This window comes from Mustela nivalis (genome assembly GCF_964662115.1).
Source record: "Mustela nivalis genome assembly, chromosome: 5".
Lineage (NCBI taxonomy): Eukaryota > Metazoa > Chordata > Mammalia > Carnivora > Mustelidae > Mustela > Mustela nivalis.
In genome coordinates, this window is record NC_139024.1 from 113,774,136 (window position 1) to 113,795,060 (window position 20,925).

The following is a 20,925-nucleotide window of genomic DNA, read 5'->3' on the forward strand; positions in this document are numbered from 1 at the left end:
ATCTTGATCCAGTAAGGGTGGGAAATCAATGCTTCTTAAGTTTGAGCTATTATCTGAAAGACTTAAAAAAATCATCCAGTTCAGTTCAGATGGCGTTCTGGTGGAAACAAAGCTCTGGAACATACGTTTCATGGCTTGTAGATCAAAATCAGTCCCATGGTTTTTACGAGAGTAGATTAATTAGTGTAGTGTGTGGGCAGATCTCCCAGGACAGGTTTTCACAGGCAGCTTTGTCAGGAGAGCTAAGTCTGAACTTGTAGGTATGTGAGAATTATTTTTAAAGGGTGTGGACTCTTCATTCACATGTCTTTGGTATTGTGATATCTATCTATCTATCTGAAAGATAAAGGACCACAGTGTAGTCATGAAGCCAGGCTACCTGAGAGTCCATTAGTGGTTGTATGGTTGTGGGCAGTCATGATCTCACCGGGCTTCAGTTTTATTACCTGGAGAATAGTGGTTCCTGCCTTATGCAATTACAAGGCTATTGTACGGATTGAGTGAGGTAACATGTTGAAAGCACTTAACACATAGGAATTATTCAAGAAGAGGATAGCTGTTGTTACCCTGTTGTTATTAGCTATTGTTATTAGAAAAGAATAGCAACAATCATGACCGAGGCAGTTATTAATCATCAGTTGGTGTGATCTTGAAGTGGGAACCCTGTAAAAGGCACATCACTCGGAGGGGCTGGGAAAGGGATTTAACATATTAAATATTGAATTTCCTTATAGTGCCAGGGACTTAATGCACAATTCTTAACATCAATAAGCTTGTGAGGAAGGCACTATTATCTTCATTTTAGAGATGAAGAAACTGAGGCTAAGAGAGAAAAAAAATAATTTTCCAGAGTTAACAAGCTAAATAGTGAAGCCTGCATTTGAAGTTGGTTCTGTTGGTTCCGAATTTGAAGGTTGAGATTGGATGGAAGAGTATGACATAGTTTTTGTTTGTCTTACTTTGGGATATTGATACAATGTTCTATCAGTCATCTTCCTATAAAATTATCATCACATTTGCTTGGGGTGATGTAGTCCTGGATCTAACGAAATCAAGTCTGGATCTGAAGAATCACAATGCAGTGCTAGCTCTCTACCCACTTTCCTTGGAGCTTTATAGAATGCAGGATCTGGACAGGACCTCAGAGATAAGCCAATTCAGTCACCTAATTTATGGCCAAGGAGACCGAGGCCTGGTGTTTGATGATTTGCCCAAGGTGAAATCACTTATTGGTAGCAGAGCTGAAGACCTCACACATCCCTAAGTTTGCAGGCCAGTGCTATTTCCACTCTAGGAAATTTTCCTAACATATGGAGAACTGTGTGTAAGACCTTAGGATATATTTGCAAATGTTGATTTTTCTGATATGGAAGAAAATAAGGCTAACTAAGGAGTTTTAAAATGCTTACCTGCATATTCGTGCAAGTTTCTTATTTCAGCTCAAGGTGGAGTTGCTCTTTATGGACTAATGATTCTGCATGGAGTGGGGGCTGGGCGAGGAGCCTCATGGATCTTTTTCTAACGCTAAATCCTGTTTCTGGGTTTTTCACTGTGTGAGTTGTGCTTATGAACAGCACAGACTCAGGGTGCCTGGCTGGCTCAGTTGGGGAGCATGCAACTCTTGATCTCGGGGTTGTGGGTTCGAGCCCTTCATTGGGTGTAGAATTGGCTAAAAGTAAAATCTTAAAAAAAAATGCCAGGGCCACCCCTTTAAGACATGGGTAAGGTCTAGGAATCTACATTTGTTTCAAGCAGTCATCACAAGTGATTCTTAGCCACATTAAAATGAAAACAACTGCTTTTTACTATCTCATGAATGGCTCCTGACCAAGTGTTGGAAAGCCTGAGAATGGGAGGCGTGCCTTTGCACGTCTGTGGTGATTCATGGTAGCTGAGCCGAGTCCCCTCCCAGACTTCTGTATTGGCTTTCAAGCAGCCCCCAACTCTAAGCATGGGTGTTCGTTTTAAGCAATGGAGAATCCTGTTTTGGGGTTTGATTTATGAATCAGTGATTGAGTGAAGCTGAAAGAAAACTTACTGATTCTTTAAACTCCAAGTTAAAACATGTGCTGCTCCTTTTCTAACACAAAATGAGTCACTGTCCCAGTGACTCACTGAGGGGTTGTGGTGGAAATAGAAATCAGATCCTGTAAGAATTCAGGCTGGGTTACTGTTTGATCCTTTATGTTGCCAAGAGGGCTTTATAATGCTACAACTAGTTGTTTGCCCAATGACATTTTCCTCCACTAATTTATTATTTCCTGATTATTTGTTGTATGTGATTGTGGATGAATGGGGGCAGGTGGGGAATAAGAGAAAGGAAGGGTTAGAAAAGTTTCAGAGGTTCTAGAAGGATAATATATATTTTAAAGTGCAGAAGGTCTGACTTTTTATTTCTTGTTTTTATATAAGAATTCAGTGTGGTTTGTAAATAGTGCTTCTTGTGTATGACCTTGTGCTTGGTGGTGTTACCTTTTACATCCAGAGTTATACAAATGTCCATTCATACGTGTTCCACTCCTGCTGATATATTTGGCATTTAGTGGGAACAGTCATTTCACATACTAGGGGAGGGAAGGGTGTGCCCGGAGGAAAGAGCTGACGGCTGGGAGTGGCAGCCATGGGGGGATAGAGGTTTGTGTGTCTGTTTTTTGAAAAGATGCTACATTCTGCTTTAGATATAAATTTGGGGAGACATCCAGGTGGAGATGTACAGCAGATAGTTTTGAAATTGTAGCTAGGGAGAGAGTCTAAAGCATTGTTTTCACACAAGCAGACAATTCTTGGAGTCTTGGTGGGAATGCATAAGATGTACAAGAGAGACAAAACTTACTGGAACAATACTGGTGACAGAAGCTTGGAAGAAGGAAAAGAAATCAGTGAAATGGATGAATGATGAGCGGCCAGAGACAGGGATAGGTTGAAGATGGTGAGATGTTTCAGAAGCCAAGGGAAGAAAATTGTAAGAAGGAAAGTTTTGATAGAGCTGAGTGTCCCAGGGGGACAGAGAAGAGAAGAGGAAGACAGAGAAAAGGACATTGGGTATCCTTAAGTGAATGGTTTTAAGTTGAACGTTGGGACCAAAAGCCAAGTTTAGGGAATAAATGGGTAATGAGAAAATATAAGAGTGTAGACTACACTTTACTGAAATTTGACAGTTGAGAGAGGTAGATATTCTCTTAAAATGCCCAGTAGAGAGGTAAAAGTCGTTGGCGCAAAAGAAGGGGGTGGATAATTCATGGATAAGAAGTCCTGGGATCAGGATTAGGAGCACAGGTAAATGGATTAATCCTTAAAACAAACAAACTTGTACTTTTTGTTTTGATGCAAGAAAGAGATTGAAGAGAATGAATAAAGGAAGAAATATTTTGAGGTATGGGCTTGCAATGAGGAATAAAATTGGAATACAATTTCAGGAAAAGTTTGCAGTAGTTATTTACCTGCCTCTAAATTTTACACATTTGGTCATCTCTTCATAGGGAGTGGGGATATACATAATAAGTTGTAGCCCATTGGAAAGAGAAACACAGAATGGAGATACTCCCTTGTGGTATCCAAATGGATCCCTGCTGGTTTGTGGGATGTTGGAATGCAAGGGCGGATACTTGTATTGGTATCAAGGAAAGGAACACAGGAGAATAGAGAAGAGAAAGGGGCATTGGTTGTGGTAGTGTGCTTCCACTTGAAGCTTGAAGGGATTGGGTAGTTACTTTATTATTGCCATGGGATTGTCAGCATGAGTAGGAAGTGGAATTGTAATTTATTATCTCTTGGCCTGGGCTAAGGTGATCATCAGATCAAAGGTGCAATGACAAAACTTGAGGAGAAGGAAATTATAGTGAGTTCTGGTCTTACTCTGTCTTTTCTACTCTTCATTTCTCTTAGGAAAATTCCATGACTTGACTTTCTTTCTTTGCAAGGGTGAGGGTGAAATTGGCCAAAGAAAATTTGGTGGAGGGAGTTCGGTGGGGAGTAGTGGGGAGGTCCTTGGGTCTTTAGTTTTGAAGAACTGACTCATGAATTACTCTAAAAACCAAAATGGTAAAGAGCTTAGAAATAAATGGAGTTATATTCTCTTAGGAGTACTTGGTAGCTTCCTTTTGGCAGGGCGATGCTGGGAATTTACATTTATGGAAATGTAGATGGCAGAAATGATTTAGTATTATAAATGTAAATTTTGCTGTAATCTTGTTAAATCTTCTCAGAAATGTAGTTGAGACAGGGCATTATTATTTTGAGAATTCCAAATATTTATTAGGCATCAAATTATATATGGCACAATATTGGGTGGCATAAATATTGGGCTCTTCATGGGGATGCAAAGTAAGTTTCTTTTCATGTGCCATCTCAAGTTGATGGTAGAGGTTGCTTGGAGTGCTCTGTTGATGGTGTCAAGATGAAGTCCGGGTTTACCAGAACAGAGAGTAGATGAATTAGCTGTGTCTGCCATGGGCGTGGGGCTGGGGAGAGTTTTATGAATGCTGTAAAGACGGCTGTTGGGTTGAAGAGGGATGGACTTCTACAGGCCTACATGGAGCTTGAGGTAATCACAACATGGATGAGAGAGAAAAGGTAGAAGAATGGGTGTGTTCAAATACTACTGTGAGAGTGCACTAAGTACAGAGGAGGGACAGGGAGGAAACATGAGATTTTGTTGGGACCAATATTTTGGAAGTAATATCCAGGTCTCTTCTGTATAGTTTGGGAGGCATAGTGAGTCGGACTCAGGGCTCTAGAACCACACTGGAATTGAACCCTTAGCACTACCTCTTATTACCTAAGTGGCCTTGGGCAGGTCACTTCATTTCTAATGAAGTTTCTTCATCTGTATGATGGCAATAAGAATAGTACCCACGTTAGAGCACTGATGTGAGTATTAAATGAGATAGTACTTCAGACCTATTCTGAGCAATATGGTAGCCACAAGCCACCTGTGGATTTTGAGTGCTTACAATGCGGCTTGTACAAGTTGAGATGGGCTGCAAGTAAAAAATACACACTGGACTTTGAATACTTAATACCAAAAGATGCGACAAAACTGAATTTTTAAAAAACTGATAAGTTTTTAATATTGATTATACCTTCAGGGGTAATATTTTGGGTCTATTGGGTTAATAAAATATATTATTAAACTTAATTTTATCCATTTTTTTTTAAAGATTTTATTTATTTGACAGAGAGAGAGATCACAAGTAGGCAGAGAGGCAGGCGGGGTGGGGGGAGCAGGCTCCCTACTGAGCAGAGAGCCAAAGCCCGATGCAGGGCTTGATCCCAGGACCCTGAGATCATGACCTGAGTGGAAGGCAGAGGCTTAACCCTCTGAGCCACCCAGGAGCCCCTCCATTTCTTTTTCTTAAGTGTATTGCCTTAGAACATTTATCATATTGTCTGGCATATGGTAAACATTGGAGAATGTCTGCTGTGTCGTACCTAGCATTTCCTAGTATCACATATTGTTATTTATGCCGTGCAGCTGTGGCATCAGGCCAGGTCTCTGTTGATGGCAGTTTGATTGTGACTCAGCTGGGCCTTCAACCTTACTTCTTATCCCTTGAGAAAGGAGGAGATCTTTCTAAAAAGAGCACCATCCCATAGGGGACAGTAAACTTTTCCAAAAAGGCCAGATGGTAAACATGGTAGGTTCAGCTGCCTTATGGATTTTGGTGTTTGTCCTTGTAGGCGCAGAGTAGCTATAGAGACAGTGCGTAGTAAATGAGTGTGCTCATGGAACGTTACGGACCCTGAATTTGGAGTTCTTGTAATTTTCATGTGTCATGAAGTATTTTTTTTTTTTCTTTACCCTGCTACATAACAATGCAAAACCATTCCTAGTTGATGAACTGTAGGAAAGTTGGTGTGGGCCATCTTTGGCTCATGGGTCTTAAACTGCCAACCCTGCTATCGTAAATGCCCAGACATTCAGTAGCCCAGAACCTTGTTTGACTCTTGGTTTTTCATCTGTTTTGAACCCAACATTTAGTTTATACTGTAACATTGTATTTATTTTACTTTTAGTGGGTTTTGTTTGACCTGTTGATACTCAGTGGTCTAACTGGAGCAACACATTATTTATGAAACTCCTGTTTATTGGGATGTTTGTAAATAAGGAGAGGCAAGAGAGAAAAAAAAAATTAAAGGAATGTGTAAGAGGCCAAAGGAGATATTTTTGTTTTGTTTTACTCAAAATGCTTGTCTTTTCTGTATAGATTGGATGCACTGAAGAGTTACTTAGCTTTACAGTGACAGTAAACTGTGAAGCAGAAGCATGTTTTAAGGTTTTGTCTTCCACGGCTTTGTAGGGGGAAACCCTATTTCTCAGTTTGTCTCCCTGTGATCAAAGAAAATGCTGAACAATGAGAGAGTTATTTAATAACTTGGTAAGGAGGTCCAAGTTTTCAGCCAGGATAGTGATATACTTTAGTTTATATTACTGAATAGCAGAGAACTACCAAAAATAATTAAGCAGTAACTATTAAGTCAGACATATAAATGTATATGTATGTATATATTTGCATATACATTCATATACATACGTACATATACACATATATATTTATATGCATTTAGTGGAAAAGCTGTTTTTTTTACCCATAGGGACTGTTTCTGGATCTGTTGGATTTCCCATTACACATCACCCCTTTCCTTCAGCAGTTCTCCACAGAGCTATTTGGTGAGCACAGATGTCAGAAGAGGCAGCATATGGTATTATAGAGTGTGTTTAAAAAGCTAAGGGAAGGTTCATTTTTGTGTATGCTTATTATACAACTTAAAAATAGTTTGACTTTATTTGTAAATCAAACGGCCAGCTCTCAGGCTTGTGCCAAGTGTGAAGCCTTAAAACAAGGTTTCTTTTGAGTGGCTTCGGCAGCATTGGGAAGGAGAAAGCATCTGAAAGGGTTCTAAGATGGACTTTCTGTGGTTACACACAAGAATAACCTGAGTCCTACAGACTTATCTACAATAATGTTGAGAAGGACTTTTCGTCCCAGAGCGGATCTTTTGTCTGCGATTTAAAGGAACACGAGTTAGTGTTTCTAGAGGTGGTGCCTGTTTCCCATGTCTGAGTGGAACCTTGCTCAGAGGGAGCAGAAGTGGTCATAGCAATTTGCAAATGCTGTCTATTTAATCTTCAACCTAGCAACAGTACAGAAAGAGATGACCATTGGGCATCTACATTCCCACCGGTTCACTCCCAGCTTTAGGTTTTGGTTGTGTAAATTATTGCTAGAATGTTAGGACTTTCACATAAGGCTGAGTAAGTGCCTAGGACATTCCAGGCTGCGTTTGTAAATTTGGAGAGAACACAAGTTGAAAAAAATGTCAAGTACTTGAAGTTGACCTTTTAATAATGACACATGAGATCAGTGAGTGGGCTTTAAACTGGATCTCTCTACACATCCTTTGGGCCACTCCCTGAATCTAGCAAGAATTAGGGTTGGGTGGGACATCTCTGCCCTGACGCTCTGGCTTTTGGGAGCAGCTTGTTTCTGGCCTTGTTTTTCCTGGGTCTGGGAACAGACACCGTCATGTGTCAAAGTAGTGAGAGCCAGGCATGCAGTCAACCTCCTCTTCCAGTTTTTCTCTAATGAGAAAGCCCCTCGAGGGTTTGACCCAAAAGAGCTACATTAAAAAAAAAAAAGTTCTATGAACTGGGGTTTCCTGCACTTCGAATCTGGGTAGCTGGTCCTGAGTTGCTGAAATGCTTGCCCTCCGATTAATCAACCTATTGGATTTATTTGGATCGTAGATTCTCAGCTGGTTTTTTTTTTGTTTGTTTTGTTTTGTTTTTTACTTTCTCCTTGTTTAGTGTCTCTTAGATAAAAATAAATACACCCAGCCCCTGCCCCCAAATACACACGCACACACACACACACACACACGCACAGTCTTTGTAAATTTGCCAGTGATGGGAGGTAGACTGTGTGTCAGGCCATGATGGAGAGGAAGCACATTGTTTCCTCCAAGTCACAGGCCTGACAGAATGGCCAACCCCGATGATTTATCCTAAAGTAATGAAAAATAAATACCTCTCCGTAATCGAGGGTACTGGTCGTTGGGGTTCCACTTTCTGCAGTCTAATTTTGTCCATTTTCTCCCAGTGTGGGATATCATGGTGGATCTGTGCTGTGGCACCCAGGTAGAGCCCTTCGGAGGAGAAGGACTGGTTCTCTCCAGCTCCTGGGAGTGCTGTGGCATTCTGCCCTCAAAGCCAGCCCACTTTGGGGTTTGCATCTGCTAAGAGAATCGCTTTGCCCAAGAGGCACTGCTCCTTGGGTGAAGGTCCAACCCCATCCGCCTGGCTAAGGACAGTTCTCAAGGGTCTTGGCTGTTTTTGAGAGTACGTGTCTTGTGCACGTACCGCGGCCCCCCAAGTCCTATCTCCTCCCTTTACCAGGTACTGAGTACAGCAGCACTTCCCACAAAACCCCTGGCTTCCCTGGGGTCCCAGCTATAGACATATGTGGTTATTTTTAACTTTCCTTTGAAGAGGGATTTTTCAGATCTTGAAATTTTCTTCGAATGTATCAGAACTGTAGTATGAGGAAGTGATATGAGAGTTGGGAAATTTTCTAGTTTTTGTATCCTTTTCAGAAGTTTTTGTATAACATGAATTATTTTAAAATTAGTTCTGCCATCGCAGTACTTATAGCTGAACTTGAAAGGTTGGGAGCAACGTGGATAAAGAAGAATCCTTAGGTCCTTTGATGACTAGCATAGAGCTGAGGAGAAGAGTCCTGAGATAATAGAGGTTTTGAACCTCTGTGACGGAGGGGTGAGAATGTGCACAAAGAGGCTCTCTAGGCTGGGGAACTTTTATAGTAATCAAGGGTATGTAGAATAAAAGCACAGACAGAGGTAGGGCGCCTGGGTGACTCAGTTGGGTAAGTGACTGCCTTCAGATCAGGTCTTGATCCCTTCTGGGGTGGAGTCCCATATCATGCTCCCAGCTTCAGGAAGTCTTGCTTCTCCCTCTCACGTCTCTGCTTCTCCTTCTTCCCTCTCATGCTCTCTCTCTCTCAAATAACTAAATAAATAAAATCTTTAAAAAAAAAAAAGGCACAAAGGTTCAGTTGGTGGTTCTGTGCTGAGAGGGAGCCCAGAATGATGATTTATGGCTCAGACCCAAGAGCCAGGCTGCCTGGATTAGAATCTTGGCTCTGTTACTTCTTTTCTGTGGGTGACCTTGGGCGAGTCACTTAATGTCTCTATGACTTAGGGTTCTCATTTGTAAAATAAGGAAAATAATACCTAATGGGATTATGATGTGGATTAGATCAGTTAATATATGTCATGCTTTTATAACACTATAAATAGTATCTATTATTATTTACATATTATTTTATTCACCATATTTTAAAATTGCAGGCAATCAGATCTAGCTTGTTGTTTTATTGCTTCTAAGCAGAAATGGGAGTCCTCCATCCTCCAGACTAACATTGTCCAATAGAAGTATGATTCTACCATGTATGTAATATAACATTTTATAATACCCAAAATAAGAAAGTAAAAAATAGGGGCACCTGGGTCACTCAGTTAGTTAAGCGTCCAATTCTTGGTTTGGCTCAGGTCACCATGTTCTCAGGGTTGTGAGCTCAAGTCCTGTGATGGGCTCTGTGTTCAGCATGGAATCCGTTTGTCCCTCTCCCTCTGCATCGCACCCCCTCTCTTTGCTCGCTTGTGCACACAGACTCTCTGTAATAAATAAATGAAATCTTTGAAAAAAAAAAGTAAAATATAAGGGTGTTTGGCTGGTTCAGTCAGTGCAGCATGTGACTTTTGATCTTGGGGTTGTGAGTTTGAGCCCCATGTTGGGTGTGGAGATTACTTATAAAATCTTTTAAAAAAAGGTAAAGAAAATCCAGATAAAATTAATTTTAATTGTGTACTTTAATCTAACCCAATAATTCATAAATATAATCAGTTCAGCATGTACTCACTATGAAATTATTACTGAGATGGTTTACATTCTTTTTACTTCTCTAAGTGTTAGAAATATGGGGTGTATTTTGCGTTTGGAGCACATTTCAGTTGCTCATTTCAGTAGCCAACGTGGATGGAGGCTGTTGTACTGCTCTGTGCACCTTTACAGGTTTGCTAGTTAATCTTTTTATTTCAAGAGTGTTCCAGTCATCCATTTCTGTGAGCGATTCACCCAAAACGTAGCAGTTTGAAACAACAATACTTCATTATTTCTCATGAATCTCACTCACCCAGCTTGTACACATAAGTTTGATGATTGTTGCTTGGATCAATTATTTCCAGGATAGCTGTGAAATTTCCCAATTCCATGATTCCTTCTATATTTACTTGTTGGAATTCTACAGTAAAGAAGAACTTTTTCTTCTCCATCATTTAGTCATGTATTTAATTACAGAGCAGCATGCGCTCATGGACTCTTCCTTTATTCAGTAGGTTATAATCCATAAATTATTTGAATGTTCAAGTTGTCTGACCATTCCATGATGTATATTATTATATATTTAACCTTTTATTTATATTATTTATATATACATTTATATAATATATAGGAGTGATACAATGATTTGAACAGTCAAATAAAGGCTTTTTTTTCCCCAAATTTTCTATATTATCCCTGTTCCCACACATGCACAGCCTTCCCCATTATCAAGATCACTAAACCAGATGGAACCTTTTTTTTTTTTAGCAGGAATGAAACTACACTGACACATCATAAACAATGGAAGTCCATTGTTTTCATCAGGGTTCTCTCTTGGTGTTGTATATTCTGTGGATTTTGGCAAATGTATATTGACATATAACCATTATTATAATACCATACAGAATATTTTGACTACCTTGAAATCCTCTGTGCTCTGCCTTTTCATCTCTCTGTGCCACTTCCCAGCAACCTGATCTTTTTATCATATCCATAGTTTTGTTTTTTTTCCAGAATGCCATTTATTTGGAATCATGCAGTATGTAGCCTTTTCAGACCTGGCTTCTTTCACTTTACAATATACACTTAAGCTTTCTTTCTTTCTTTCTTTCTTTTTTTTTTTTTTTAAGATTTTATTTATTTGTCTCAACGAGAGAGAGAGAGCACGTGAGCACACAGACAGGCAGACGTAGAGGAATAAGCAGGCTTCCAGCTGAGCAAGGAGCCCGATGTGGGACTCAGTCCCAGGACCCATGACCTGAGCGGAAGGCAGATGCTTAACTGACTGAGTCACCCAGGCATCCCACATTTAAGGTTTCTCTATATGTCTTTTCATGGCTTGATAACTCATTTCTTTTTAGAGCTGAATAGTATTCCATTGTCTAGATGTACCACAGTTTATTTCTTCATTCACTGACTGAAGGAAACTTGGTTGCTTCCAAGCTTTGGCAGTTATGAATAAAACTGCTGTAAATACCTGCGTGCAGATTTTGTGGGTGGTCATAAGTTTTTAGCTCTTTTGAGTAAATACCAAGGAATGGAATTGCTGGATTGTATGGTAAGAATATATTAAGTTTTTTAAGAGATTGCTTAACTGTCTTCCCAAGTGGCTGTACCTTTTTGCATTGTAAATCAGCCGTATGGGAGAGTTCCTTTTGCTCCTTATCCTGGCCAGCATTTGACATTGTCAGTGACTGATAGAAGTGTCCTGGTATCTTATTGTTTAATCTGCATTTCCCTATGATGTGGGGCATCTTTTTATTATGCTTCTTTGCCAACTGTGTATCTTCTTTGCTGAGTTGTCTATTAATGACTTTGGCCCATTTTTTAGTCTGTTATTTGCTTCCTATTGTTGAGTTTTAAGATTTCTTTGTAGATTTTGGACTATAGTCCTTGACTTTTGTAAATATTTTTTCCCAGTCTGCAGCTTTTCTTCCCATTCTCTTGACGTTGTCTTTTGCATAGCAGAACTTTTTAATTTTGACGAAGTCCAGCTTATGAGTTTTTTTAAAAAAAGATTTTATTTATTTGAGAGAAAGAGAGAGAACATGAGTGGGGGGTGGCAAGGAAGAAGCAGGCCCACCCCCCCTCCCCACCCATCTTCCTCTGAGCAGGGAGCCCAACATGGTGCTCTGTCCCAGGACCCTGTGATCACAATCTGAGATGAAGGTGGATGCTTAACTGACTGGGCTCTTTCATCTGTTCCATTGATCAGTTTGTCTATTCTTCTGACAATACTACACTGCCTTGATTACTGTAGCTTTGCAGTAAGTCTTGGAGTTATTAGTACTGGCCATCCAGCTTTTGTTGTCCTTCAGTATCGTGATGCTTATTCTGGGTCTTGGAATCAGTTTGTTGGTTTTCACAAAATAACTTTCTGGGATTTTGATTAGGATTGCATTGATCAAGTTGGGAAGAACTGATGTCTTGACAGTGTTGAATATTTTTATCCATTGAATATCTCTTCATTTATTTAATCCTTTCGTGATTTCATTTATCATAGTTTTGTAGTTTCTTCATATAGATCTTGTACCCGTTTCATTTGATTTATACCTAAGTATTCTTTTCTGGGGGATGCTAGGGTAAATGGTATTATTTTTAGTTTCAAAGAGCATTTGTTCATTGTTAGTATATTTTTATTGAGAACACACTCTCTTCGTCTGCTGAGGTACGTGTTAAGATCAGAGCAAATTCTGCTCTATGGAGAATGTTCTCAATTCCATCTATTCCTGCACATTGAACTATTTAAATGTTTCAGTCCAAATATTTTACAGGGTTTGTCTTTTTGCCTGGAGAGTACTATGACTCCCTTCAACAAATATTTTTACAACACAAAACTTGTCAAGTAAATTGTCTGTATTTATGGTTCTTTTGACTGACCAAGTTCAGTGGCTGCAATATCATAGGGCTTCTCAAATCTTACTTCAGTTCAGTATGGAATATGGCTATCCCATTAAAAGAAGAACTTAATGAGGAGAAGTTTCTTCCCACAAGTTGAGATAATACCAATATTTCAAAGTTAAGTCTTGTGCAAATTAAACCCACCTCTTATCAATATTTCAGTAAACCAAAATGATTCAGGACAATTGCTGCATCAGGATGCTGGGACAGTGGCATAACTTGGGATATTTAATACCAGCCAGGACTCACTCTGTGCAAAAGGCCTTTCAGGGTCTCATCCAACCTCATCTTTCTAGTCCTCTCCCTGCCAGCTCTTTTCTTCTGTAGACTCATGCTGAGCTCCGCTCTTTTGCATTTGCTGCTGCTCTGCCTGGAAACTCTTCCCTTCCTTTCTCATCTGGCTAATTTTTCCTTATCATCCCAATCTGAGACTTCTGGCATCGTTTTCTCTGGGAGCCTTTTCCTGGTCCCTGTGGGGTGGGCTCTGTCCTTTTCTTATTGCCGCCCTCCCGCGTTGGCGCTGTATCTCTTCAGTTGTTTCTCTTTGTCACCTTTTCAAGACACTTTTTGTCCAGTGTCCTGTTATTTAAGAGTCCTGCTCTTTGCTTCCTATGGTGACAGTCACTGGATAAACTGGTCTGTGCTAGGTGATAAGTGATTTTGACGAATTGCTTATCTGCTTCTGAAAACATATTTGTATTTCACGGAGGCCCATTGGGGCAGTGGTCTTCAGGTGGGTGTGCACACATTGGGGATTGTGCAAGACCATTTATAAGGGTGTAGGCAGAAAACGTACTAACTTTTACTTTTTTTATTTTATTGAGCAAAACTAAGGAACTAAGGTTTTCTAATATTTAGTATTTTGGTTGAGAAAGTGCATGTATGTATATGACTTGATAATCTAACTTGACATTGGTGATATGTACTGATCGACTGAGTGCTCTATTATGAAAATGGGAAGACCCTGCTATAGAGGCACACGGACATCCCCAGAGGAGATCTCTTCCAAGTTTTCTGGCACTACAGTGACTTACATTTTTCAAGTGTTTCCTCCATGCCAGACACTGTTCTATACACTTTCTAGGTATCAACATACTTATTCTTCACAACCACTTTATGAGACTGGTCCTATTATTAACATGCTCATTTTATGGGTGAATAAATTGAACCCAGACAATCAGGTAACTCTTTCAAGGAGGGGGCTAGTACATGGTTGATGAGTATAGAATTGGTGGAGTCTAATTCCAGAGGCCACTTGCTTAACCCCTGCTCTCTACTGTGCTCTGCTCTGGTGTCTGTCTGTTTCTATAGGATAGACACATGTGGCTTCCAGGAGGACAGGGACCATGTCTGTCTTATTCATGGTGGTAAATACTTCGTAAATATTCACAAGTATTTCTTAAATGAAGGAACTGTGAGGGTCCATCATCACCTCTGAATTCATGTCACTTCAATAGGACCTTTGGATAAGTACTCTTTTATTTTTAACTTGAAACATTTTTTCCCTTGAAGTAATTAGATCTGATGAGAAATTGGCATGAGTTAAATTAGCAGCCCTATGTTTAGAAACTGTACATGAAAAGAAGTCTGCATCACTCTAATACCAGTGACTCAGTGATGAGTCCCAGCTCACCCCTGATGTGACTAATGCCTTCCTTTTCTTCCTTTATCATGAGGGTCTGAGAACATAAATAAACCTCAACTTCTTTCTCAATACAGATTCATATGTCCCTCCAATATGTAGAACCTTTTTTTTTAAAAAAAAAGATTTATTTATTTGACAGAGAGATCACAAGTAGGCAGAGAGAGAGGAGGAAGCAGGCTCTCCGCGGAGTAGAGAGTCTGATGCAGGGCTTGATCCCGGGACCCTGGGATCATGACCCGAGCCAAAGGCAGAGGCTTAACCCACTGAGCCACCCAGGCACCCCTAATATTTAGAACCTTAAAGCAGCAACATAAACAGCAGCAACGATGACAACAAAAATGATAATGGAAAAGAAAAGAAGAACTTAAGCTAATTTTGGGGGGTGGGGTTCACCCACTGATGGCTTTTTAAGTCTGGCTTAGCTTTCCTTAATTCTTTGGCACGAAGTTCTATGGTAACCCCCCAGGTATTCTGGGCTTTCACATAATTGTTTTGTTTTGACCAAATAAGTTTATGATTCTGTAAGCTTATGATTCCTTCTCCATCCGAAAGAGTATTAGGAAAGGCTTCGGAGTTGTGTAGTATATCATTGTATTCAAATTCTGACTCTCTTTTCTTCCCTGTTTTGCTTTTAGGTTCTTTCAAGACACTTACTCTTCCATCAGTAAGTATCCATTTAAAAAATTTGGTTTCAGAAATATATATTGCTTTGACCAATGAAACAAAAAATTAATATTTTGTTGGCCTTTATATCAATTTACACCCCTTGAGTTCAGTTTCACATTTAGACCCAGAATACTGTTACTGCAAGGAGATTGGTTATCAGCCTCTTCAAACCCATAGCAGAGATTTTCTTCACGTAAAATAGGGAACTCACTGAGGGAACCTGGCCTGGACTATTGCCACAAACACAGGCATCTGCCTTAAAAAACCTTAGAGTTTTGAGGGTGTAATAATGATCACTCTGTCCTTCAGTTTCTCTGTCCTGGAAAAGTGGAGTGCCACGCTGAGCTCTACTAAAGGCTGAGGCATTGATGATACTGATCCTGTCTTTATTGAAACTTTTTTGTTGTTGTTGTTGTTGTTCATAATTTAAGTTTTTACATTATTTCTACTTTGAAATATTTTAAATATTACAAATTTATTTATCTTGGTTGCTGAATTTTTTTTGTCTCCTCTTTAAGTTTTGCACCTGGGACAGGGCCTCACCCACCTCACCCTTGTCCCAGCCCTGGAAAAGGGGATAAAGAAACTGCCTCCTGTTTCATAGGGGATACCCCAGAGGTGAAGTAAGATGTGAAAGTGCTGTAAAAATTTCCTATAGAAGTGGAAAGGGGTTATTATTTTGTTGAGAAAGTCATAAAGCCTGATGATTACATGCTGTTTGTGAACTGATCCTGCTTGTCATCGCTTTGATTTGGAAGTTTGTGCTTTTATGATTATGTTTTGTTTTGGAGCTTCACACTTTGAATGTATAATAGAGAATGGAGACCACAGCATCCAACAAGAGATGCCATTTACTATACTTTTCTGAGAATAGTTGACTGGTGACTTTGTTAAAAAAACAAAACTCAGCCTAGTAAATTTGAAGATCTAATTGGCCTTATTAAGCCATTGGACAGGATCCCATCTAGCAAGTAGAGGGGGAGCTCCAGAGTTGTACTGTGTGGAAGATTTTTGTAGGAAGGAGGGTGGGGCAAGGAAGTTATTAGCAAAAGAAAAGAAAGGATTGTTCCAGACAAGGTCACCTTCCCTTAGGGGGAAGGGCCTGGGGTCTTATCCTGTAGATTACCTCATCTTCCTTTGGGTGGGGGTGGGGATGGAGAGGGCCCATGTGACAGATTACCTCATGGGTGCTTGTCAGAAAGTTCCAGATTGATTGTCCTAAAAGTCCACTCCTGGAGAAGTTGAAACTGCCATTAAATCTCAGTTTGCTCGTCTGGGAGCAAGCTAGTTCACCTTGGGCCGGTGGTTTTCCTTTGAACAACTTTAGCCCTGACACTTTACATACTTAATGTAGAATCAGCATCACCTGATGAGCCAGGTTCCCCCATTTCCTCCATTACTTCCTGAAGGTTACTTATGAAACATATTCAGGAATCACTGGAAGTGGAGTGGGGTTGTTCCTAGAGAACACAGTGTGGCCAAACAGTGCTTTATAAAAATTACTTATATTCCATGGCTATGATTTCTTACCTATTATGCTTCTGCTTTCCTTACTAAGAAATAAAACTGCTTTTCTACTGTTAAATAGAAAGTAGGGAAAAAGAGGCGGAGCAGGTGGAAGTGGGGAAACCCAATCTCAGTGATAATAAAATATCGCATTGTGTTCTTGTACCCTAAAACATTAGAAGCTGGCCATATGCTGTTGAAAGAATTTTCTAATAAATGGTTAAAGTAAATCCTGTGTAATACAATAGTCTTACAGCAGAAGGTGGTGGTGGGATTTAAGTCCATGAACCACAGTTTATGTTTTTATTTTTAAAAAACATTTAATTTATTTATCTGAGAGAGAGAGCCTGAGGGTCGGGGGAGGAGCTGAGGAAGAGGCACACTTCCTGCTGAGCAGGGAGCCATGGTGAGGCTCGATCCCAGGACCCTGAGATCAGGACTGGAGCCCAAGGCAGATGCTTAAGTGACTGAGCCTCCCCGGCACCCCCAGGAACCACAGTTTAAAGTACAACTGTCTGGTTTCTTCAGAGAAGCCTGCAGGTGCACAGGCTGGAAGAGTAGAAGGGCTGAGCAGGGAAGGCATCAGGCCGGATGAGGGCACCTGGGCCTGTTCCGGTAATGTCAGTTTATTATAAACTGTACCTGGCCAAACTATCATTAAGCTGGAATTTGGCTGCTCTGACTCTTTTAAGTCTTAACTGTGTGAAATACAAACTCCAACATCCTGTATTTGTCTTTAATATTAATGCCATTTCTATTGTTGTAGGTATAGCAATTATCTATTGAAAGCTTTACTGGAGATTATATTTAGGACTATATCCCTTTTCTAGTAAAACAGAAGTTTAAAGACCTAGTCATAAAGTGTCTGGGAAAATGTGATCATTCTTGGCAAAACTAGAAAGTTCTGTATGGTTACGAGTTTTCAGTTAACATAGACCCAACTTTCAGAGTGTGCTCTTGCAATCTCATGTTTGTAAATGTAACATTTTGAATTGTTTTTTAAGGTTCTCTCAAGTTTTTGCTGTTCAATATAAATATTTTGACTGCATTGAAACAAATGTGTTTTTAATATCTGATTAGCCTATTGTTTTTACTTTTGATACACTACAGTCAGCTTTTAATAAGAAGTAAATTAAAAAACAATTGATGCTTAATACCAATATTACTTTTTGCAGAGAATGTGCTAGGAGAAATTTCTTTTATTCTCTCTGTAAAGAAGTTTAACTTAAATGAAGAAGTGGCTTTTAAAGTTGGAAATGTTTTTAAAGTTTATTTTATGTATAATTAATATTTTAAAAAATATATATATTTAAAGATTTTGTTTATTTATTTGACCGAGAGATTGAGATCACAAGTAGGCAGAGAGGCAGGCAGGGAGGGAGGGGGAAGCAGGCTCCCCACCGAGCAAAGAGCCCAACACAGGGCTCGATCCCAGGACGCTGAGCTCATGACCCGAGCCAAAGGCAGAGGCCTTAACCCACTGAGTCACCCAGGTGCCCCTAAAAATATTTTTTAATAGAAACCATCCTCTTAAATTCCCAAACCTTATTTTGAAAGTTATTTGAAATCTCCACTACTCTTAATAACTAACATTATTAATGAAGTAGAGTAGGATCAATGCTATTGTGTTGTCTCAGTTTCCCTGACAACTGATCTTTTAGAGAGGACAAGATGGTTTTAGTCAACCCAAATTAGTTCCTTGCCCACCAAGGGACCTTTTTAAAAATTGTTATTTATTTTTATTTTATTTTTAAGCAAACTCTCTGCCCAATGTGGGGCTCGAACTCACAACCCTGAGGTCAAGCATCACATGCTCCACTGATTGAGCCAGCCAGGTGCCCGTCCACCAAGGACTTTTTGAGCATACCTTCCTTCCATATTTTGGGCAAAGAGCAATCATTTCCTCAGAAAATTAGCATTCATGTATACACAGAATAGACTTAGCCTAATGAGAATCTTACATGCCCAACTCAGATGCTAATCGATACTTTGCTGATCAAAGCCCCTTGAAGTTGTGCACTCCCCGTCTCTTGTCCTGCTGCTAGACAGTGTCCTCTGTGGGCATTGTATCTTTCTTCAGCCATCTGGTCTTGGCTCAACATACAGAGGTCCTAAATCTCTGGGGGCGAATAATTGGTTCTTATATAAGAGATATGGAAATCTCTGATGAGGGAGCCTCTTTATTACCAATCCTGGGAGCTCTTTCAATAATTGTGACCCCAAGAAGGCAGAGACAGCTGATCAGCGAAGATTCAGGAGCTAATACCTTCTGGTGTCCTCTCCACTGTGGGGAGCAGGTTACAACCCATCCTAGGTCTGGTACAGAGAGAAACTTCCATAGAGATTGCTTAAAATCCATGGTGTTTTCTTCAGTCTTCTCATTCTGTCCCTGTACTGTTAGCAATGGAAAACTAAGGTCTCTACCATGTCACAGGATTCCTGGTGCCATGCAAAGTCTGTGGGGACACCCCAAGGCGTACAGTGATGCCCTGTGGCTTGTAGAGTCACCCCTGCTCTGCTGATACACCAGGTTCACTTGTCATCTCTGACTTTCCAGCCCTGGGATGAACACTGAGGCTTTGAGCATCTTGAATTGTGTAAATCTTACATATGCAGGAGGGGGGGTGATGGTGAGATTTCTAACAGGGAAGTTGAGAAAACAAATTGGGGTGGGAGGAGGGGATGTGGGGGGTGAGGTGTAGCTGAGAGGAGCAGAAAGATAGTACTGTCTCCTCCTGAGGCAGTGCCAGCGCTCCCTGAAGGAGGATGGATAGGAGAGAAGGTTTTGGGACACATTGTGTGTTACTTCTGTTTCTTTAACTCTTTGGTGTTCTAGTGGTTAATGGGCCTCTTTAGTTTTGGGCCGCTGCATCATGGATTTGCCATAAATCTTCAATCTGCTATCTGTTCTGGGGCCTAAAAATGATCAAACTGTCTCCAGATCATGAAAATCAATCCTATCAAATACCATATTTTAAACACGAAGTATTTATGAATCTTTGCCACGTGTAAGTCTTTGATAGGCTGGCATAGACCGTGTCCTGCTTTTAGTATTAAAATACCTATTTAAAAGAATCTGGGAGCTGAAGTATCATTTGAGAAAATGGAATATAAGAATGCAGGTTCCAAGCTAGACTCCCAGCCCTATGAGGGCACACGTATTTGGTTCATGTTGTATCCCAAAGACTCAGAACAACCTGGAGACAGAAGGTGCTCAAGAAATATTTATTGAAGAAAAGCAGAAATTGGCACTGGAAGTTATTTGAATGTGATGCTACTGATTGTTTTTTTTTTTTCTAACTTTTTATTAAGAAATTTGCAAATATACACAAAACTTGAAGGAATTCATAGTGAACCCTTTTATATGCACCACTCCGAGTCTCCCATTAACATTTTGCCATACTTGCTCTATAACATGTCTCTCTGTCTCTCTGTCCATTAATTCATCTTATTTTTTAAATGTATCTCCAGGTAAATTGTGGACATCAGTATTTCTCTCCCTAAATATTTTTTGTTGATCATTTTATTGGTGCTTTGTTACATTTCCTTTGTATTCTTAGGCATCTTGCTAGCTTCCAGGTAGCTGCTATGACTGGAAGGTCTCCGAGCTTTCTGTGGACAAAACTTATTTGCAAGAATGAATCACAATTTAGTTTTAGAATCGCAGGTTTATTAACATGAAAACCAACTGAGAGTCAAGTATGCTAAGTCGTCTGTTGTAAACCGATTATCTCAAAGCTTTGGCATTAAAACAGCAATAAGCTTTTATGGCTTCTCACAATTTCGGTGGGTCTGGAAGAGGGGAACCGCGGAACTGGGCTGATTTGGGATATTGCAAGATGTCAGTTAGACTTGCAGTCACCTGAAGGATTCCCCAGGGCTGGGGATCCTTTGTATGGGAGCTCATTCATAAGGCTATCAAGCTGGTGCTGAGGGAGGCCTCAGTTTCTCCCTGCAGGCGTCTCAAGCATCTTCATCACATGGCACAGCTGGATTCCTCCAGAGTGAAGAATCCCAGAGAGAGAGAGGGAGAGAGAGAGAACCAGGCAGATGCTATCCTTTCTATGACACAGCTTCATTCTCTTCTTGAGAAGCAAATCCCTAACTCTGGAGAAGGAGACTCCACATTTGGAAGGGCAGAGGGGCAAGAGTCGAGGAATGGTCAGACATGTTTCAGAGGCAGCCAACGGAGGCTTTTAGCAGAGTAGCACAGCTCATTGTGGGTTGCATCTTTGCTTCTGACCTGGAGCAACTTCCCAAACTCCTCCAAGCCCCACTTTCCTTGTTTATAAAACAGGTGTTAGTAGGA

At 40.2% G+C, this 20,925-nt stretch overlaps 1 protein-coding gene across 2 annotated transcripts in view; it reads left to right on the forward strand.

The window, feature by feature from the left end:
• The window catches only part of CD109 (CD109 molecule), a 128,889-nt gene that overhangs the window by 5,854 nt on the left and 102,110 nt on the right, over positions 1-20,925 (forward strand). For both annotated transcript variants that reach the window (XM_082729753.1, XM_082729754.1), the window contains exon 3: positions 15,080-15,108. In XM_082729753.1, coding sequence (XP_082585879.1) covers positions 15,080-15,108 — 29 coding nt within the window. The remainder of the gene's footprint in view (positions 1-15,079; positions 15,109-20,925) is intronic.